This window comes from Bacillus rossius (assembly GCF_032445375.1).
Source record: "Bacillus rossius redtenbacheri isolate Brsri chromosome 9 unlocalized genomic scaffold, Brsri_v3 Brsri_v3_scf9_2, whole genome shotgun sequence".
Classification (NCBI taxonomy): domain Eukaryota; kingdom Metazoa; phylum Arthropoda; class Insecta; order Phasmatodea; family Bacillidae; genus Bacillus; species Bacillus rossius.
The window spans coordinates 34032289-34056568 of NW_026962013.1; the positions used below are offsets into that span (position 1 = coordinate 34032289).

The following is a 24280-nucleotide window of genomic DNA, read 5'->3' on the forward strand; positions in this document are numbered from 1 at the left end:
ATACTTGTGTATTACCCACAACAGCCATGAACTTATATAGTAGTGTTGCATTCATCCTATATTCTGTATTTTCTGATGCAAAAATATTTTTTTTTGCATCAATCTGCAACAAGAACTTCAAATTGCAAGCACGAGTACAGTTCACTTTTTGTTACTCACAACTTTATCGCATCTGCAAACATAAGTTAAATTTTCCAGTTGGATTTTTCATTTATAAAATATGATTATTAGGTTCATAATGTAAAACTATAACATGGTTTGAAGTTTAATAGGCTTTATCACACATTTTAGCTTATCTGACATTATGCCAGCCTGTTTATTTTGGATAAGTAAGGCTATTTTATGTGTTTTTAATACATATAGTATTTAGTTAGTGCTACAAATATGCAGTTGTATGACCACATGCCTGTTATAAAGACAATGCAAGTTTAAATTTTGAGAGTCCAGATGGTAACTTGCAATCGGACACTGAGTATTCTAGGGATCAGTAAGTTTCCATCTTCACTATCACTCTGCTGCTGTTCTGCTGTTTCCATCTCCACTCGTTCAGACAACCACGCGAGAACGACAAGTCTATTTTGAAAGGGCACCGACTTCATTAAGCCCTGCAGGCCACCCTGGCTTAGGTGGCAAACAACATGTGGATGATTTTGTTGCCAAAAGGTAAGAGAACAATGAAAAAGCTAGTCGTCCACAGCCACAATGCAATGGAAAATGAAACCCAAGTAAAAACTACTATAAGAAATTACAGTTGATGATAAATACTAATTCTAATCTGTCAGTATTTTAACACAATAAAATGTTACAAAAGAAGGTCCTATACAACTACTATGGGCAAAACAAAAACCTTAAACTAGTGAGCAAAAAATATTTACAAATATTCGTGAAGCTCTATTTTGCAAAATGCTTCATGTCAAAAAATAATTGAGGCACTGACATTGTAAATGAAAATAGGCAAGTGCCATATTTCACCACATTACCATTTCCCCAGGAAAAGAAGTGTTTTTATACTCAATTGGTTTTTCTTATCCTGGAAAATAAATTAAATTAATGGCACTTTGATACTTACCTCCTTTTCATTGTCAACGCCTCAATTGATCGAAAAAGAATTATACACATGTATTAAAATTGCTAATCAACTTTCAAGATACATGACACATGAACAAAAAAGAAAATTACATGTATAAAGAAATATAGCATTTGAATAAAATTTATGCTAGTTGAGAGTAATGAATAGGATCCACTTGATGAAATCATGCTAACAACACTAATATAAATACTCTAACGTTTACTTTGCACACAAAACAAATGATAGTACATGTACTATACCCATCTCGCTTATGGTATAAAAATATAAAAATATGTTTTTCCCACTATGAAAATGTTTGTTTATCTGGGTTCAACAACACTTTTATGTAATACAAAGAAAGTAAAAGCACTGGTAAAATAGTCGACACTTCATGACTTGACACTCATCAAAAACATCGGTTGGTAACGTATCTCCTAAACTCACACATTTTTGGAAGTTTATAAAAAATATAAACGATCAGTCAAGACCTCGGATGTCTCACGTTTGGTATGCTGACCCACCAGCTGGGCCAACTTGTGGGCATACTGTAAAAAATAAAATACATACAACTAAGATGACTGCACACCAAAAATTTAACCATCAATTTTTTTGTCATACATTCAAGTTTCATGCATAAAAAAAATTGTAAATTATTTTAATTTAGACACCAGTAGGTCGATTACGGATCTCATTTTGCCCCGTCAACCAATAAAGTATTATAGTTAGACGTAAACAGCAAAATGTGATTACCCATCTCTTATGATGCCCTAATATTATGACATTTCATCATAACTTAAGATGCTAAATTTCATAAGTTAACACGTTGAGTCATAAGCTAATATGTTGCATCATAATACAGAAACCAAGTTTTTGTGTGAGATTTTTTTTATAAATATTTGAACTTATTTCCTATAAAAAAGTTTTATAAATATGATAAGATATTCCAATCCCATCACACAATCACGAGATGTCTGTGCTCTAAGATTAAAGTGATTTTCACAAGGTAGGTAGTTTCACAGATTATTGTATGAATGTTTAAACACATTAAATTATGATAGCATTTAAATATGAATTTTATCAAAATGTATAACAGGAATAAACAATGTTTGTTTATCAATGAAGTATAAATTAACAGTGAATAATCAGGGATTGATATGTTTACTTAGCGTGAAAACCTCGTATTGTCCTTTGCATCCTAGTACTTTTGTCACTGTAATTCACAAAGTGGGTTAGTACATCATACAAGAGTAACTAAATGATTAAAAATTGTTTATGGATTTTAATCTTTTAACAAAAAAGTTTTAATTCCCTGAGACTGACAAAAATGGCTATTGCTTTTGTGGTTATTTGCAGCAACAAAGTTGTAACATTGCAGACTCCTGCTTTTCCCAGCTTTTATGAGTATTTTTAAGTAACGCAGTACATCAGCTGATTATATGATTCAGTGTCATAGTGCCCTAGTTTTTCATATTCGTATTTAATCATTTTTAATATTTTTGTAAATAAAGTTTATATTTTTAATTATTTTATTTAGAAAAGCTTTTAAATATGTTTGACCAATTATCACAATGTTGGCTAGGTTACTGATAAAATTAAGTCAAGTAAGTTAAATAAAACTTCTTTCAAAGAGCTATGGAAAAGGAGGAAGGGGGGAGGCAGAAGGAAAGAAGTAGGTAAGTGATTATTCTCAGTCAGATAATAGTGAAAACCCTCCCAGTTAGTAAGAGTACAGGTTAGGGAAGTTCCACTGTACAATTTGGAGTGACATAGGTTCAATTATCTACAGTATTTCACGTTCAGTATATTTTTTAATGTTTGCTGCAATATTACTATTTCAATACAAATCAAATATCTAATTTTCTTGTAAACAATAACACATATAATTTATACATGGCCTGCAATACTATGTCTAGGCCCAGTCATGTTTTATTTTATTTTTTATTTTTATGATGTATGGCTTCGTTTAAAATTTATTTTAGCTTGTCTTGGTTTCATTTTCATCAGAATTGTCTGCCCATTTAAATATTGCATTAACATTTCATTACCAATCAGCAACAACAATTATTGTAAACCGTTAATGAATGGTCGGTTTGCATCTCATTGACATGGAAGTTATTAGATGATGAAAGGCGAGAAGATGCTAAAGGAGTATTAGTGGAATGCTTGGAAGTTGTTTTTTTTTTTTTTTTGCTAATTTTTACTTTAAGATCATATCTGCATGGTTGGATATCATTCTATTCTGAACATTTCAACTTACTGAAATATTAATTACATTTTTTTATGTAGGAGACAATTAGATATGATCTTTAAGCAACCTAGTAATTACTAACATAGTCTAATCATAAACCTAATTCCTCTTAAAGCTTAAATATTTGTACTGATAATAAACACTATGTATCAAAGAATGAAAAATTTTATTTCCAAAACAAAATTTCTAATACCTTTCTAAAGTTTCACTGAACATCATAACCACTTCTGTGAAGCATCTAATTCTGATCATTATTATTTTCTTTTCCCCAGTAAGGACACACCCATGAGTAATATATATATATATATATATATATATATATATATATATATATATATATATATATATATATATATATGTTTTATAAACTGACTTTGTCTTATTTTGTTCACCATTTCTCTTCCACAACAATTTACCAATCTTTTCATACTTGTGTATTACCCACAACAGCCATGAACTTATATAGTAGTGTTGCATTCATCCTATATTCTGTATTTTCTGATGCAAAAATATTTTTTTTTGCATCAATCTGCAACAAGAACTTCAAATATATAAACACACACACACACACACACACACACACACACACACACATATATATATATATATATATATATATTCTAACCATCAAGCTAAAATTAGTTCAATACATATATTGTTGTTTTTGACAATTAAACTTATAATTTTTATAGACCACATAAAAGTAATTTAAATTATTATACGAACAATATAACTTGAATTTTGAAAGAGCAGATGCCTTCATTTAGTTACCTACATATATTATTATAATTTTTGGCTATTCATCATGTATAATATTGTTCGACCTTAATATACAGGTACAATTCTTAAAACAAACATGAACATGCGGGAATTATCAGCACACCCGCCAGATTTTACTCTTACCTGACAAGGTGCTGGGACTCGAATTGTACCGGGCCAGTTGTAATACATGTGACACATCTTGTATGTGAAGCGCTGAATGTGATCTGTTTTCAGGCCACATGTGTCGTGCACTATCACATAGTGTGTCGGTGTAACGGTGCCCTGCGAACACAAATCCAAGTTTGTCGTGGGTTTGGTCTGCTATCTTTGTACGTACATTGTAAATCTATAAACAAGATAAACATCTGCAATCATACGTCTATAAATGAAATAAATTTTTCAGATATTGAAAATTACATGTGTATGGACTTAATTAATTTACGAATATGTACATCTTGTAACTTCTGACTGCAAAATTCTGTGTTTACTATTTTTGCCTTTTACTATGGTATTCAGATGCTAATAAATTACAACTTTCAATTTTCAGTTTCATTCACTGTTATACCAATCTTGTAACATATAAACTGTGTAGCAATTCAAGATGGTCTGAGGGGTGTGAAGCAAATTTAAAATCCAATATTTACATTTAAAAGTAAGTACATTGTAAGCTCTAAATTTTATTTTGAAGTACCATGAAAACAAATAAATGCAGAAAATTTTTTTTGGAAGAAGAGTGAATTTTCCTTAATCTGCTAACTATAATCTATGAATGAGATCCTCTAAAGCAGATGAGTTGCTGACAGGAGATATTCTAGGTGCTCATAAGCTTCTCAAACTAGTTGCAGCAAAATAAGTTGAAGTTTGTAAAAATATTTGTTCATGGTCACCAATAATGTAACTGAAACTTCTCCGATTGAGAAATAGGAAATATGCACCTATATAATTACAAATTTAAAAAAAAAAACACTATTATAAAGTCTGTACCAATTTTTGAATTATAATTGAATTTTTAAAGAGAAATCTATTCGTAATTAAAGAGCATAACAAAAAGTGCAACATGAGTGGGATGCTTTATGGTGGTAAGGGGAGAGGAATATTGAGTGCCTCACTCCTCTCACTCAAGCAAGTGTTAGTGAGGTGACGCTGCAGTACTGCATTATTTAACTGGAAGAGTCACAGCTGATATCAATACTGTAACTTGGATAAGTGCATTGTCTGCTTAGTTTTATCATCTACCCACCTGACAAATTCAACTGATCATTTGGCAAACAGTTGCAGTTGTCAGGATGTACAAAATAACTTATCTGTTAAAGTTTCATGATATCCATAACTATTCTGTAACGGTCCAAGACTTTAAAGACAGTTAGGCCCTATCAGAATGAGGCCGTGTCCACATGTTATGAAGGACAAATATTCACACTATGAAAACAGCAGCATTACACACAATGGTGCAGAAAGCATGTGAGCACATTATGAACATAAGGATTTACATAATTGTTTTTTTCGTTCAGCTATCGGCCCTCATTGCCTACCATAATTTAAATTATAAATAAATAAAGTTATATACATTTTTGACAGCATCTAAACTAATCTCCACAGATAATAATGGATAACTTGTGTAGGTTCTTCAAATAGCTACGCATATTTGATTATCTATCACTATCAGTATTTTGAAACAAAATTAAAACATTAATATTTTAAGGTTAGATTATTGTTCTTTCATTTAATGTACAGCATTGTTTTTCAAATTATCAAACAACTTATTTATTAACGTGTAAGGTTAGATTACAATATCGTTGTGGCCACAGTTTTTTAATTTTAATGATCAAATAAGTTATCCAATAGTTGGCCTAAACAAATATTTATCAACCCATTGTTTTAACTTTCACAAGGGTTGTGCAAGTTTTGCTATCCTAATATTTATTCACATTTTGCATTTTTGGATTTTTGACATTTGAAAGTCGCAAGTTTGCTATAAAGTTGTTTTGATTATGCGTAAAAAAAATCTGACCTCAAAACAGTCAATAAATTTTTTTTCCAAGTTTTCTTTAAAAGTAAACTTGAATTTTGTTAATGAAATGCCAAAAAAGAATACTTAAAAATTAGTACACGTGCAACCAGCATGAGTACATGAAAAAAAACAGAATTTCAAGCCTTGATTCTAGTTGATTCTTTTAAGTGTAGGCCTATAGCTGTTTAAGGAATGGAAAGATTTTATGCATGAAAACAATTTGACTTAAAAGCTAGATATACAAATACCATTATATCCTTTGTACATCAAGCCAATGCAAGCAATTTTGCAAATACAATTGGACATTCTGTACGTTCATCAGCTGCCAAATTCAAAACATCTCTATTCTTCAGGACTGGGTCAAAATAAAATAACAATAAAAAAATCTTCAGTCGTAATTTGCAAAATTACTCATTTTGGGAGCAGTTATGTCTAAGTATTGGCTAGAAAGAACTGCATTACTCTACACTATATGTAGAGTCATGGGCGCAAATCTGTAGGATTTCCAGGGGGGGCCCGTGAATTCTGTGGTTTAAAAATTTTGCGCTAGAGGTCAACCGAAACAAGTCTTCTCTGGATGATAAGCTCGTATGTTATACACTTTATTTTTACGTAAGTGATATTAACAATAAAGCAGAGCAACATATGTTTTAGTAATTATTAATTAATGACTATAAGAAATCATCTCTCAAACATGTTTGAATAATTTTCTAACCTAAATACATAAAATATCCATGAAAACATCTATTAAAATAATATACGTGAATATAGCGCTGTCCGTCCGTCTGCCACCAGGCTGTATCTCATGAACCGTGATAGTTAGACACAAATACTAAAAACATAGTAAAATAAATATTTAAGGAGGCTCCCATGCAACCAACGTGATTTTTTTGTTCATTTTTGCTCGATATTGAAAACGGCAACAGGTAGACACTTGAAATATTCACAGAATATTTAGTTATATATTCACTTTAAAATAAATGATTAAATTAAAACAAAACAAATATTTAAGGGGGCTCCCATACAACAAACGTAAAAACAGAATAAAATTTCACAAATGATGTATTTCTGTTGCCGCTATAACAAGAAATTCTAAAACAGAATAAAATAAATATTTAAGTGGGGCTCCCAATCCCATTCAACAGACATGATTTTTTTTTTTGCCGTTTTTATAGATAATGGTACGGAACCCTTCGTGCGCGAGTTCGACTCGCACTTTGTTGGGTTTTTTATGCCACATCACATAATTACTGCGATTCAAATGCTGTTCGTGAAATTCTTTGTTCACAAATTTTTTATGCACCCTAAAAACCCAAAGCTCCAAAGCTAATAAACGGATCAACATCAAATGAACGATCGAATCATATTAAAACCCTTAAAGACTATTTTATTTAGTAAAGGCATCAACCAGGCAAAAAAGAAAAAAACTTAATGACACAAATGAAAAATCTCGGAGATAGAACTATGAAATTTATCCTACAGCTAATTGAACCACATACCTACATTTCTCGGCTTATTTTTAATATAATCAGTATTTTGGCAGTGAATATTATTTATTTAAAATATACCGCTTGATTAGTTATTAAAGAGACGCGTTTGCTTCCTTATTAACTTAAATACGGATGTGTAACGTTTAAATACTTCTTTCTCAATCTTAATTCTGTATACTCGTGCAGTGTTTCAGTTATCAAATAACAAATGTTATAAAGTGATTATCGGCCATGAATTGTGAAAATTATCTTTTGATAATAAAAGGGGAGTGATTTTAAATTCCATATTGACGAGGAAAAAAATTATTCCCTGTATATTCACATGTAACGTACAGAGCAGCTAGCCTTACAGAATGGAGATGAGCTAAAAAAATTCCAGAAAATGGTATATAAGTTTCAGTTCGTAAATAAACTAAATTCTGCTATAATTACTGTTAAAGTATTAAGTTGTTTATTTACTGGAAAAAATAACGTTACATAATCACTCAAATAAAATATATTACCTAAATAATAGTCACTACTTATAAAACAATCAAGCTTACCAGGTGAGAATCAGATTCTGTTTTCCGTTTCTTCCGCGTCACGAAATCATCCATGTTGATGTTTGCCAAGAAAGCAGAAGACTGGCGCCCACGAGAGCATAACCACTTTAAAAACAGACTACCTGAAACCTATAATACTGTCGTTTCAGAGGACAAGGTAGTGTGGGTAACAATGGGGAGGAAATGCTAACGGAACCCTACCCTAGCTTCGTCCTTTGGAATGAACGGTTTCTAGGAATTAAGGGTTTCAAAGTTCACACTGGAAAACTCCATACCATGGCTTTCGCAGAAGGGGTAGGGGAAAATAACTACGGAACTAGAAGGTAGGAATGTAAAGCATGTCAAAGTGTCTGTCGTCGTTGTAAATAATAATCTGATATATATGTTGTGTACATCATTAACTTTAAAATCACGAAGTGGGCCCCCCCAAGGAGGGGCCCATTAATTCCAGGGGGGGCCCGGGCCCCCCTGGCCCCCCCGGGATCTACGCCCATGTGTAGAGTTATTGAAAAAAAAATTGTGGTTACGAATAGCATTTAAGAGCTTGCCTATACAAGTTTAGTTTCATGGTTTTGGTTTTAACATGTATTTGTTTAGACAGTGAAAAAGGCTAAAACAGTTGTTTTCCTGTACTTTTTTAGGTATGAAAATTCTAAACCTAATATTGTAAAATGTACAGGGAAGTACAGGCAGACCTGCCAACATTCAAATTAAAAAAATCATGAGGTCCTCGATAAAAATTTTCAGGCCCACAAATACATGTTAGATATAAAAAACAACAAATGAGAATCTTTAAATTTAAGTGACATACCTGTACATATGTTACATGGTTTCTGCTTCAAAATTTATTTCAACAAATTATAGTTTTTTTATTGGAAGCTTTACACTTCACGTGTTCGTTGTGTTTTTTGTAGCGACATGTTTCACAATGTCTCCTCTTCCACTATGCGAGATAGAAAAATCGGCACGGCACACGCTACAAAACGCGAAATTGCTTCCTTTACGTGACTCGAGTATTGATGGAAACTCGTTACCATAAGCTTTCATAAAACTTGTTTTGTAACTTTTACGAACAGTTCTATCAGACATGTTCACGTTGCTCTAGACGAACAAACACAGCCGCCATTTGCCAAACAACAACGGAAGCAGCGCAAGACGAAAATAAACATTCGACTTCGACAACAACTACTCACTATCGACTATCGAACACGGCGAGAGCATGGTATGTGGCTCGGCTATGCCAAACAGCACGGCCCAGCTCAGCCAAAGAGCATGAGCTCGGCATGGCACGGCCGGAGGCAAAACGTAGCCGTGTAAAATATCATCAACAGGTTCAAATATAACAATATTGTTACAGTTAACACAAATAAATCATAGTATTTACATAGCTGAACCTCAAAATAAATGCAACCTTAACATCTTATTCACAGTTGCGTTGCCACTAATATTCCCCCTTGCTGATGCAAAATAATTATGTAGTTAAAAAAATCTCGGTGCCCCGAAAAATCGTGAGGAAACACTATTTTGGCGTGAGGACGTGAGATGGACTTTAAAATCGTGAGCCTCGTGCCAAAATCGTGAGAGTTGGCAGGTCTGTACAGGGTATCTTTGTCTTTAATATTCCTGCATACAATTATATGGTCACCGCTTGAAGTCCCACAGAGGTGACTAGTAGACGGCACACCAGTTTGGTTTCTAGCATGTATAGGAGACGAGGCATGTGACAAATCAGCCAGAAGCACCCTTAAAGTGCCCCAGCACTTTCAGAGCTCAATGACCCAACCAGGTGGCCTCCTTAAATTCATGGGGAAAAACTGCAACGGAATAGGGAATAGGGATTTTTTTCCAAGTATTGGACATTCAACATATTAAAAAAGAAGGTGCTGTATATTAATTATTATACTGAACTAGTTGACAACGACGTCAATTGAGGGAATACCACAAAAAAACACTTTAATCAGGATGGCATAAACTGGGATTTTAAACAGGGTCCCCAGAATGCAAGTCTAGTATCTCACCACTGTGCCACCTCCCTATACGTGCTCTACTGTACAAAAAAATGATGTACAGATGATGTAGTTTGGACTGCTGCATTTAGAGTTTGGAAGAATTAAATCAACGTCAGTCTGAGCCAACCCACATACAAAGTGAGCAATACAGTATAGTAGAGAGGAAAAACATGGGCCCAGACATTAAAATAGTTTATTTTATACGCTATAAAAAAATAAGTAAACACACTGCTTGAAACAGACACATGAAAAATGGGCTAAAAAGTTCCATATATTGCATAAGGGCAAGTAGTTTGTACACAAATACTACTCGGTTTTAAAAGATTTCAAATATTCACTGTACCTCCAGTGATATTGAGTTCTTCATGTCTCTTGCCATGTTAAAACACAAATTCACATTTAACTCTAATACTTTAACGCAGAACAGACCAGAACATCACAAAAATAGTGGACGTGTCACCCTACCTGTCGTACATTCTGCGACACCAGGAAGAAATCATACCAGTTCCGTCTCGTGACAGTGTGATCCACGATAGTACCAGGTGGTGGGTTCTCCATGTCAGACCCCTGAAAGCATGGAAAACTAGAAAATCTAATGCAAAAGACACAAAAATAATAGTTGTTTTAATAATGAATACAAATAATTTGATAGCAATATAATATTATTTTACAACGCAGTTTTATACTTATTTCCATATTATTTATGACACTAAGAGATAAAGCTGCAAGACGCAAAATGCAAAACAAAAAAAAATAAAGAATAGTGATGGGTAGGGACCCTGAAAAATGGTAAATAAAAACTACCAATAGCGGTGCAAAAAAACTAGTGAAAGCGGTGTAAAAACCCCTGGTAAGAGCGGTATAAAAAAACCAGTAGAAGCGGTGTAAAAAGTCAAAATTTTTAAGCGGTAAATAAAATTTGTTTCACTTAACACGTAGAACATTTATGTAAGGGGGGGGGGGGGGGGGAGGAGAGAATACAGGAAAAGTGAAAATAACTTAACTGTTAAATTTTAACTTTCATTATGAGATAATATTGAAAACATCTTGCTATTTTAAACACTTGAACATTTACACATTTAAAATTGTAATATTAATATAAACCCTTGTTGGGAAGTTGCAAAATTTGCACATCAATATTTGATTCTTTGCATCAAATACATAAAATCAGTCAGTTGCAAATTGATACAATTTTCGGCATGATTTAAACGCTTGTAACACGTTTAGATATGGCGAATTGCAATTGTATAACTGTTGTTTAAATTACATGCTTCATTCGAGGGCAAAGTACTAGCTAAATTACTGTTTCAGATAAATGTATGAATATATAAATTCAAGAGTAACACTTAAATCCACTTTTCAATCTAAAAAAATATATAAAAAGTGTGTATTCAACAATAAGCAGCATCAAAACAAACAAGCCCGGAGTTTCTGAGGTCTGAGCCAAAGATAAATGTTTCTCCGAACGTCTCAGAGAAGACGAGATAAAGTGTGTAAGTTTTCTTCACAATACATCAAGGACGTCATTTTGTATGGAAGGACGCCATGTTGTAAAATTATTGTTTTTTTTTTTTTTTTTGTAAATTACCGTAATTCGGTATTGACTTCAGATATATTGTGAATGTTCTAGAAAATTAAGACTTTTTTCCGTATGAATGGGGTTTGAAAGAAAAAAGTAAAGATTCACAGCGAAAAATTAAAAAATTCAACATGGCGTCGCAATGATAAAGTGTTTATGTACTTTCTTTTCTATGGCTTGTTATGGCCGTTAGGAAACCCGTTGGCCAACGAATGAAAACAAAACAGTTGTGTTATTGTTAGGTTAATAAACGTAATAAACCCGTTTCTTGAACCCGAGGCCGTTAAAATATGAAGTTACTTATATTATCAAATTATAAAGTGAAAAAATGATTTGCCTAGGCGTCGTTCTGTAAAATATTTTCATGTAGTGTGGAGTTTTATCTTTGACTTGTTAACATATTCTTGCGCAAATCTTAAAAATAGTGATTTTAAATGGACTATTTCGTGCGAAATTTTGTGAAATAGAGGAATTTAGCCCTATTTCGCGCAAAGCGAGAAAAATGGCAAATTTCGTGAAATTTCGCGGAATTTCGCGACGCATAAACGGTTTGTAAGACAATAAAAATAACATAAATTGTTGGTATGTTGACCCTATATGCTTGTATAAAAATTTCGTGAATAAACCATTCGCGAAATAAAAGGGTCCCTAGTGATGGGTCGATTCTGATTCCGGAATCGGTCGGTTCCACCGATTCCAGTATAATCGCGGGATTCAGAATACAATGGTTTTGGAATTGACCATGACCGATTCCTGCATTGTTTTTAAGTTTGCAAAATACATCTCCTACACAACTTAAGAAAATTTTAAAATGCATGCAAATATAATTTTTAAACTACATAATACAATCTTTTTTTACGGAACTGATTTACGAATTACGGTAATTAACGTATTTATTTACTTGCACCACCATTTTCCCTACAGTACAAATGCAATATCTACTTTCCCGCTTTAAGCGAAAGCATTTTTCGGAAATTACGTTGCAGCAGCACTGCATTTAATAGTAAACCTTCAAAAATAATTAGACGAAACCATAAATGTTTAAAGAAAATTATGTAAATGTAAACGGCAAGTAAAATAATGTAAACGTTAACTATTTGATCATGGCAGCTACATTTGCCATTGTAAACAACCTAATTTTTTTTTGTACTACCTGCCATGGCAAACCATACGGCCATGAACAAAATCTTTAGTGACATGAACGTGAAAATTAAGATGTTTCACATCTCTGCACTTTAAACTTTAAAGAATTAAAATGAAATAATTTTTGAACGAGATTTTACCCAAATTCACAGTGGATTACTGCGACCATATTAAAATAAGTTTAAAGGCAACATAACCAAATTGCTGTAAAACGGCGTTCTTGTGCGTGTTCAGCGATGCTCGTTTTACGTTAGATGTATTTTGGAAAGGCAGTTGGCTAATCTGAATTTCCAAACATTGCTGCTGAAACATTCGTAAATTTTTATTACCAAACATAAACAATCTTTTGAAAGTAGTTGTGTTAGTTTAACAGAATTGTTTCCGATAGATTTCTGAGATGAATTAAATGTTCACACGCGATTATTTCAAGAGTTTAAATATTTTGTGTAAGAAAATCTCACCATAAAATGTGGAAATTTTGAGATGCTAAAACATGCACAGAACTTTCTTACTCAAGAACCGAAAATTTATTTTCTCTTTACGGTTGTGAAGAACTGCAAGACTGGATGGATTTATTCTTTTCACCAAGTGAGATAATTAAAATCTAGGTAATATATTAAAACGTAAGCATCTCTGACATTTTATTTTAGTGTGGTGCATATTTGTTTCGTGTCATTTCCATCATAATGAGATAATAAATTTTTATTTTTAAATTTCCTTCTTTTTATTTTTTGCCCTGGTCCCTTGAAATATGTATAAACGAGGTTATATTGTCATTTTATTTGGATCATTATTTAGTTGTGCTTGAAAATAAAATTCTTAACCTAACCGTACAAACCTTTTTTTTAACAATTAATTGAGTTGATAATGTAAGGTATCTAAAGTTGGTTAAGTTATAACATTATTTACAATTTACGTCATAAGACATCTTTGATTATTGGCAGTGTTTGAACACGTGTTTCGTCTAACTATATGCAAGGTTATAAGGCCAAATATGTAGTGCTAGAAATTCAAGGTAGCGTAACTTGATGGTAATGAACATACTTTTTAACATTATATAAGCTGTATATAATGTTAATTTCTGCACAAAATGAAACACTACGCAATTACATTTTTAAAATCATAAACAACCTTTTTTTTTCCTTAGTATGTTACTCTGTTGAACATTTTTAGATAAAAATTAAGGAATCGGAATCGGAATCCGATTCGAAGAATCGACCCTTTAATTTAAGAATCTAAAATGGAATCGGAATCGGTATATTTTAGGAATCGACCCAATACTAATAAAGAATGATCTGCAACAGCTTTACCAGCAGTGGCCAAATTTTTATATCATCTTAAATACAAACACAACAACATTATCATTTCAAATTCCCATCAATAGCTAAGCACTATATATATATATATACCGTATTTACTCGCATATAGGTCGCGGCAATTTTACCAGATTTGATGGGGAAAAAATGAAGTGCGACCTACATGTGAAAAAAATATATTTTTTTTAATTTTTGAGGAATTTTTTTTGTTGCAATATTTTGCTTTAAAACGCGAAAAAGAAGTTTATATAGGTATAGGCAAGTTTATTTACAATGTACACATACAGCGAAACCCTTTATTTACTTTACAGTTATTTACGATTTCCCGTTATTTGCACTATATTCTTCAGGTCCCGTTTAGTTCTCATTTAGTCCAATACAATACTTTCACGCAAATTACGACTCAAAAATCGAATCCATCCCGCTATTTACGTCACGTAACAACCATAAACAACCAGAAAATACCGTGGGTACTTTAAGAGTAGATAAGATTAGCTAGTAGGCCTAAAAACATCTTGAAAAACGTAACGTTATTAATCAGCAATGAACATTTTAAATCGCAAAATATACATATTTTATAACATGAAAAGTTGATTTTATTTCTAAACATGTAATAATTTCAGCCTAGGCGTGTAAAAGTCCGAGTTATTATAGCAGGAGACAATCTAAAATGCACAAGGAAAAACGTAAACTCACGAATGTATAAATGTGACTGCTTATAAGTTCTGATACTGTATTTATGTCACAACTTAGCCGAAATACTGGTACGAGACATAAACTTCACTAGATAAAATGAGCGGAGTCTTGGTAACTGTTTTATACGTATTTTATAATTTTGGAAGTATTGTACAGTTGACGCATATTTTTTAAAATAATTTATTTCTGGGGATCTTAATTAATTAATTATTGGTATCAAGACATCAAGATGGACGTAAACTTGAACATGTCACGGCAGCGAGAAAACTGGTGCGTATACCAATAAACTGGTATTAGAACTGGACAAAATTGGTACACGGGAGGTGGAGCTTATATTTTTTTCCGCTAAGCTCGCATCTATTGGCTGGCTGCTGATGCAAGGTCATGAGTCTGGGCGGAGCGTTGAGTGAGTTATACTGCGCATGCGCAGCTCAGTGAACAAAGAGAGCCAGCAGGTGCGCCGTAACAGCAGCTGATCGATTACAATGACGTTTCTCCGCGCACGGCACACGGCGCGGTAATGAATTACCGGTGCGACCTATATGGGGGGAATCTTAAATACCAAATTCAAGACCTCAAATTATGGGTGCGACCTATCTGCGATGGCGACATATGCGAGTAAATACGGTATATATTTTTCCCACATAAATGCTAGCACAATTTCCACACACTGTTCACTGACAACATGCTGTTACCACTCACCCGTGCAGCAAATATCCTCGTGTTAATGCGCTTCTGGCACACAATAAAACAAAGCTTTGGGTTGTAACCCGGAAGTATGGAATTGAAGCACTTGAGGAACTGCGGCACCTCGTATTGGGCTGTCGTGGCCAACTGCCCGTCACCCACGCCGTCACGGTAGATCACAATACGATCAGGAAAGCCATTGTTCACCTGCACACAGTGAAAAAAAAAGTACATATAGTCAATGCAGTATTAATAACAAAACTGCCAACTGGTTAATACAATGCTTTTTTCTCAATGTAAATTTTTATGAAATAATAGTGTAAGACATGGTTGGGTTTTACGATCAACCACGCAGAGTCCACGGTTACCTGGCATTCACGCATAAGTGAAGATGCACTCTTTCCTTACCCACTAAACCCTTAACTTCATAATCTAATATGCTAAATATAACATATCCATAAAGTGTTGCGGTTCTTCAAAATTGTGTTTAAAGTTGAACATAAAATCTTCAGTTCTTGGGCAACAGACATACATAATGAAGTACCCCAAAATATCCTCTTACTTGTTTTGAGATTTTTATACACAATTATTTTTTGGATTGTGTAAATAACATGTTAAATTTTAATTGCTTTCATATTTTTATCACAAAAAACCCTATTAAATGACACAAAAATGTCAAACATTTGTTTATGTTTAGGAATAGAAAAATTTTCAAGTGTTTTTGTTGCAATGTTTGGAAATTCAGAGCTGTCAACCTATAACAAGTCACAATCGTGCCTGGCTAAGATGATAGTTTATTGCACATACATAAACACCTAAAAAAAAAAATTTCATATGAAGTTGCAAGTAGTCTGGTGTAAAGTTCGGTCTATGATTATTTAATTATTCAAAAATTGTATTGGGTGAATGTCAATGAAAGAGTTTAAAATTAATTTTGAATTTTATTCTTCTCCTGACAAAAATACATGTCTTTTACACTATATTCCCAAAAGAATACATGGGAACTATGTCCCAGTAGACCAACGGACCAATCTGGCCTGCGCCGCACATCTAGGGTCTACAGTTCTAAAAAAAAAAATTCTAAAAGATACTGAAAAATGAAGATTGAAGTTTACCACGGCATGGACCCCGGCACTCAGAATTCATGGTGGCCACTCACAGTCACCAAAAATATTCCCTGATTTTTCCCTGATTTCCCTCATTAAAAATTCAAAATTTCCCTGATATTTACAATTACAAAAAAAAACATACTTTTGATGAAAAAATATATTATAGAAAGAGATTACTCATATTTTAGCACCCTGCTGTATTTTCTTCATTATATACATACGGAAGTTCGTTAAATAACAAATACATTTTAAATATGTCACTTTACATTATAGCGTCCCGTTCAATGACATGCAGTCTGTGTTTTGTTTTATGTAATGGGGTATTTCAGTGGCGAGTGCTCAAACATTTTTTTCACACAACTTTTGATAACTGTTCTTTAATTCATTTTTGAAGTGTAACATTTCTAGTTGTGAAACAACTAATGGATAAATCTTCACTGCATTACAATCAGTACTCCCATCTGTAGCTAAAGCAAATGGTCAACTTACTAAAGATTCAACAGTTTCAATTTAGTTTCACCAGCCATATACTCCACTAAGGCAGATGTTTTTGCTCTCGCACAGCTGTATTTCTGTGCAATTTTTGAGTCCGGAAACATAGCTCTATACAAATTACCCGAATGATTGGCTACTGCTATCGGTAAATTGTGTTCTACCAAAAAACTTGTAAACAATAACTCTGCGTTTGTTACTTTCGTTTCTTCAGATGTAGCGAAAAACGACGATATAGATTTATTGCTCGTCACGGCTTTAAAATGTTCTGCATGTTTCTTTGATTCAATATGCCGTCCTCAGTCATCCCTTCCACCATGCGCAATCGAAAAGTCACACGTGCATACATTACAAAAAGCGTGGCGTTCCACAACATTTATGATGACAAGCATGGCCATTCTTTTATATAGTTTGGTCGAAAGTTCTGAAGAATAACGTTCTTTTTTTGACTCAGATACACATTGTTCACGTCTGTACACACGACAAAAACACTTTGTAAAAAAAATGGCTTTCAACAAAGTAAATAACACAAGACAGGTTAGCCAAAGTACCGTACAAAAATTATCGTGATGTAAGTAGCTAACAGACGAAAAGTCCGAGAATATGTACTAGTTGTATCGTACAACGGACGTAATACCGTACCATTTCTATTACAAAACACAACAATTAATCTACTTATTTCGACAGTACATGCGCACATTTATCAGTTCCGTTATCTGCGCAACCACGTGATGTATTCGAACTGCGTTCACGAAACACGCACACCAGAAACGGAATTTTTTTTTCCGTTACCCAGCAGCACAAAGCCTCGTTTCCGTAATAAACCAGCGATGTTCCGTAATTCCGTAATATTGTGTTAAATCCGTAATAATTACGGAAAATCCGTAATGGTTGGCAGGGAAATATACATGACACAAAAAATTCCCGGTTATTAAAAAAATTCCCTGACATTTCCCTGATAATTCCCGATCAACGTGATTTCCCTGATAAATCCCGGTTTTCCCGGTGAGTGGCCACCCTGAGAATTGCAATAGTCCGTTTCTAATCACATAAACTGATTTTTGATGAGCAACCAAAGAGTGTGACCTATCTGCACAGCACTCGGAAGACTGAAAACACAGCTATGCAGCGGCACACACAGAAAAAAGGCAGGTGCATGACCTCACTGACCAAGATCTCAGCAGTGTACAAATTTCCTAACCCTCACCATAAGGCTTTTCCTGCAAAAAAAAATCACAAAAGTTCTTTATGATTGGCTGATGCAAAAATGAAATAATTTTAGTCCCCGTGGGCATCAACAGCTGCCAATTTACCCATCATAAGAAATACATACAGAATGCACCAGAATATTGATGTAATAAAAAGAAATGTCTAAAAAATTGGCGCTGTTGTGGCGTGCACTTGTCCCTCATCCTTCCTTATACCAGTAAAATACACAATGTTCTTGTATCATAATTATAGCTTCTAACTAAATCCCAATGTAAAATATAGGCATAACACACACACAATAGAAAAAAGTGAAAATTAGTAAAAACATAATTCAATGGCTTTTCTAAATAAAAATAACCCAAATATTGGACTATTATCAAAATATTCAACATGACAAAATGCAAGTATGGTAAACTAGGTCAATATGACCTTGGACCATATAATCAGCTGATTTACCAACTTAGGGCCGATATTATGACCTCCCGCTAAATCCTCAGGTTAGCTAGCCTACAAGTTAGGCTAGCCTCCGGTTAACGAACAAGGGGTGTATTATGACCCATACTTAGCCTGCGGTTGGCTAACCGGAACCTGACGATGCGTGTGGTGTAATAATGGGTGTTTTGGTAATGAAATAAACCAGAATTTGGTAACATTTGTTGCAAGACAGTTTTTTTTCTGGTAGAATGTCAGTCAGCTGTTTGTTTGTATTGTGATTCGTAATGTTTACAGCTGCAGTAAAGAAATATGCCGCGAACTTTATCTTGCAACAGATATAATTAAATTAACCAAAAACTACTTCGACGTCAAACCTGCTTTGTATTAAACCATAAAATTACAATTTACGATTCAAAACCGTGTGTTTTCAACTTTACTCTTGTATTGAAACTCATGATTTTGTTAGGTTATATATTAAGCCAAAACTAACGAAGTAATTCTATACAAACAAATAAATACGGATGACATTTTTGCTAGAGAACACTTATTTCTTTCATAAATTTAGTTCATAATCAAATAATATAGACCCTGTTTTGGGAAAATACTTGTAGATTTTCATTTCACTGGTGTAGGTTTAATTTTTGTACTAATAGTTTCGTATCACGTATCCAAATTAATCCGATCCTGATGGAATTAGTTTGTGGTATAGGATGCTTGCTGTTTTAATTTAGTAGGTCGAGAGATCCTAGACATATTCACTGGGGAAATAATTATGATTGTAAAATGTAAACGAAATAAATACATTTTTACAAGACCTGACATATTTTGTTTGTATCGTGATATGTTAGGTATTTTGAGTTATGTACAGGATTTTTCAACATTCTAAATTAAAACAGCAAGTCTAATGTAAAACAAGACCAACATATAAAGGGTCGTGCCGATAGGATCAAGGGATAAACTTGGATACGGGAAACAGAATAATTCCAGTGCTGTTTTCGTTTTGCACTTGCGTGCCAGGTAGATAATAAGAACTTAAAGGTTTGTAAGATAGGGAAGGGATAGTTGGGTAACATTTATTTTCACATTCAATTGTATTCATTGAATTATAACCACGTCTGAAGTCGTATGAAGTGCATTTCATTCCCGGCATATGTCCATTGTATTACGAATAAAAATTCACAGATACAACTTCCACGAAAACACACATTTTATAGGTAATAATAACCCTCGTTTTGCAATTTTAAAATTCACTTATTTACACATATTCTTAAGCAGGAACATTTAAGTTTATATACATTGCATACGTTTATGTACTTCGTGATCAATTAAAGTCAAATAATAATACACGACTCGACGAAAATAGAAAAGCGTGACTACACTTTCATGTCATGTAATTTTTAATAAAACTTTGACGAATATGGCGAAACATTTTATATTTAGAAATAAATTATTCCATCGCATCCTGCAAATATTGAATAGAATTCCTCAAATAGTCATCATCACTATCAACAACTAACCTCGCCTGATACATCGCCATTTTATTTTCTGTTGCTTAGCCTCCGGTTAAGCACCTAGCAGCCGGTTCATCTACCCGCTAGGTTAGCCGGAACTTTAACTGGAAGGTAGACGTTAACAGGGAGTCATAAAACCGAAATAAGAGCTAGCCTGCGGTTAAATTTTAGCCGATACTTTAGCCGGGGGTCATAAAACCGGCCCTTAATGGAAAAAACAATATGATATAAAAATCTTGTCAAATTTGGGGAGGGAAGGCATCTTGCAATGTCACAAACTGCCTAACATTTCCATTGCAGTAAAACGAGAATCGCCGAAAATACATGAAGATGCCATATTTACAAGAATTGGTTACGTTGCTTCATAAACTTATTTAAATCCACTATTTATGTAACAACTGTATTTACAACTGTTTTCATGCATAAAACATCTGCCATGACCACAGACAATAATGTATAACAAAACAACCTTCAACTTAATTTATCCCTCCCAACTTTTTCCTGATGGTCTCCTATTAAACGAAACGGTTTGCAATGTAAATTGTGGGAAATGCTTTGAGTAAAAGTAATGCATTGAGATTTAAAACTATAGCGAAAAAACGATGGTGCAAGAATTAAAATATGTTGATCAATGGAATTAGTGAATCCCAAGCACATAAAAATAAGGTTTCACTGAATCTATCGTAAATGTGCCAGAATTTGATAGATATTTCTTTAAAACATACTAATTTTTTTTTTAAACACGGTTATAACTTTTTACAGACTGTGTCTACCTGAATAGAGGCTGACTTTTGACTGCAAGCGAACCCCAATATTTTTAAATTAACTCCTCAGAAAAAAAAAAACATATTTCTATTCTTCCTCCACATCAGTATCTTATCACTCACTTTAACAGTAGTTATTCCACATACCTTCACCATTTACCTAATTAGTGTTCATATGCTTGCCACAGTATACAAATTTTAGTCTTTTTTTCCTCCAAAAATCTCCTTTTTTTTTTCCTTTCGAAAACTGAGATGCAGATGCACTCCCCCCCCCCCCCCCCCCCCCCACCAAAATCATGCACAACATTTTCTAGCAGCCAGCGAGCAGGGACGCAGGGACGTACCGCGTGGAACTTCCTGATGGCCGCGACGAAGCAGGTGACCAGCGAGTCTATGAGCTCCTGCTGCATGCCCTGCAGCGCCACCTGGCTGTACCACCTGGTCAGGTCCTTGTCGTAGGACGCGACGAAGGCAGCCGCGCTCTTCCTGGTCTTGTCGTGGTACGAGTCGATGCCGCACACCATGAACTTGTCTTTCTGCAAGCAGCAACGCAACAAACAACCATGGCTATAATATACCACAAACTACAACTACAGTGAACACAGTAAAAATTATATTCTTCTGTAACCGACAATGTTTGTGTTGTTTGCGTTAACTCCAGTTGAATGTTTATTCTACAACAAGTTTACATTATATAAATGCTGCCCAGTTTGGAACACTAAAATGATCAACAAATAGCAAATAGCATCGTTATGCATTTTTAAAATAATTTAACTGAATGTTTACACTGTTAAAACCATTATTCAAAACAATGCAAACTCAATGATTTAGGTTTTGGTGCTAAGGAAGGTGAATTAGTACTGATGTATCAAGGCTGAATGCAAACTCCAGAAATTCATACCTGTAAAGCTCAGTAAGGACTTATTAAAAAATAATAAAAATAATAATAATCAGAAAAATGTGTTTTTCTGTTTTAATAAATTAATGAAAATTTTAGGGCTGGGCCGATGCCGATGCCAATTCCGATTCCTAAGTATCGGTCGATATTCAGAGTATCGGCATCGGCAGCATCTGTAAAATATTTTCAGACACTTCGCGCCGATACCTCAGTCCAAGTTCTTAAACTGTGTTACATATATTGTTTTTGATAGAAAAAATCACTAAGGAATAATATTTCACGCAACTGGTTTTTTTAAAGTCAAAACTAATTTTTAAAATAATTGTTTAATATTGTAAATTATGCACTATTACCCTAAGTTTCTTTCCCACAGTGCTACTGTTTTAAAGAAAACCGGTCGTGTTGATTGTTTTAAAAATACAATGGAGCCCGGGAACCATAGAGACGTGGATACTATAAATGTCCTAAAATTGAGTTTATACCATTTCTTATGTACCAATGTACTCTATAATGCTTAATAATTGTACTTATGCAGTATGTATGTTTGTATATATGTATTATCTGTAGGGACCCTTTTATTTCGCGAATGGTTTATTCACGAAATTTTTATACAAGTATATAGGGTCAACATACCAACAATTTATGTTATTTTTATTGTCTTACAAACCGTTTATGCGTTGCGAAATTCCGCGAAATTTCACAAAATTTGCCATTTTTCTCGCTTTGCGCGAAATAGGGCTAAATTCCTCTATTTCACGAAATTTCGCACGAAATAGTCCATTTAAAATCACTATTTTTAAGATTTGCGCAAGAATATGTTAACAAGTCAAAGATAAAACTCCACACTACACGAAAATATTTTACAGAACGACGCCTAGGCAAATCATTTTTTCACTTTATAATTTGATAATATAAGTAACTTCATATTTTAACGGCCTCGGGTTCAAGAAACGGGTTTATTACGTTTATTAACCTAACAATAACACAACTGTTTTGTTTTCATTCGTTGGCCAACGGGTTTCCTAACGGCCATAACAAGCCATAGAAAAGAAAGTACATAAACACTTTATCATTGCGACGCCATGTTGAATTTTTTAATTTTTCGCTGTGAATCTTTACTTTTTTCTTTCAAACCCCATTTATACGGAAAAAAGTCTTAATTTTCTAGAACATTCACAATATATCTGAAGTCAATACCGAATTACGGTAATTTACAAAAAAAAAAAAAAAAAAAAAAACAATAATTTTACCAACATGGCGTCCTTCCATACAAAATGACGTCCTTGATGTTTGTGAAGAAAACTTACACACTTTATCTCGTCTTCTCTGAGACGTTCGGAGAAACATTTATCTTTGGCTCAGACCTCAGAAACTCCGGGCTTGTTTGTTTTGATGCTGCTTATTGTTGAATACACACTTTTTATATATTTTTTTTTAGATTGAAAAGTGGATTTAAGTGTTACTCTTGAATTTATATATTCATACATTTATCTGAAACAGTAATTTAGCTAGTACTTTGCCCTCGAATGAAGCATGTAATTTAAACAACAGTTATACAATTGCAATTCGCCATATCTAAACGTGTTACAAGCGTTTAAATCATGCCGAAAATTGTATCAATTTGCAACTGACGGATTTTATGTATTTGATGCAAAGAATCAAATATTGATGTGCAAATTTTGCAACTTCCCAACAAGGGTTTATATTAATATTACAATTTTAAATGTGTAAATGTTCAAGTGTTTAAAATAGCAAGATGTTTTCAATATTATCTCATAATGAAAGTTAAAATTTAACAGTTAAGTTATTTTCACTTTTCCTGTATTCTCTCCTCCCCCCCCCCCTTACATAAATGTTCTACGTGTTAAGTGAAACAAATTTTATTTACCGCTTAAAAATTTTGACTTTTTACACCGCTTCTACTGGTTTTTTTATACCGCTCTTACCAGGGGTTTTTACACCGCTTTCACTAGTTTTTTTGCACCGCTATTGGTAGTTTTTATTTACCATTTTTCAGGGTCCCTAATTATCTGTATAAAATTGACTTGACTTGTTCTATATCCCGGAGCCCTTAACTCCATATGGGATCCACTGAACAAAAACTGAATAAATAAATAAAAAAATATTCATTGCCAACTGTGGAGCAAAGACTGCCTGACGTTATGTTTACTAGTGCTCGCGATAAAGTAAATTGCACTCGTGATCACATTTACAGCATTCGCGATCATAGAAACAGTTGATGAAAAACGTCTTGAGTAGCTTGCCCCATCTCCATGTTATTTATATATCTATGGCTTTGCTGATGTTATG

At 33.6% G+C, this 24280-nt stretch overlaps 1 protein-coding gene across 2 annotated transcripts in view; it reads right to left on the reverse strand.

The window, feature by feature from the left end:
* Window positions 1-1273: 1273 nt before the first annotated feature.
* Window positions 1274-24280, reverse strand: part of LOC134543003 (piwi-like protein Ago3) — an 84013-nt gene continuing 61006 nt past the window's right edge. For both annotated transcript variants that reach the window (XM_063387663.1, XM_063387666.1), the window contains exons 13-17: window positions 21417-21608; window positions 15568-15759; window positions 10597-10698; window positions 4221-4361; window positions 1274-1614 (exon numbers count right to left, since the gene is read on the reverse strand). In XM_063387663.1, the coding sequence (XP_063243733.1) occupies window positions 1528-1614; window positions 4221-4361; window positions 10597-10698; window positions 15568-15759; window positions 21417-21608 (714 nt within the window). In that variant the 3' untranslated portion in view covers window positions 1274-1527. The remainder of the gene's footprint in view (window positions 1615-4220; window positions 4362-10596; window positions 10699-15567; window positions 15760-21416; window positions 21609-24280) is intronic.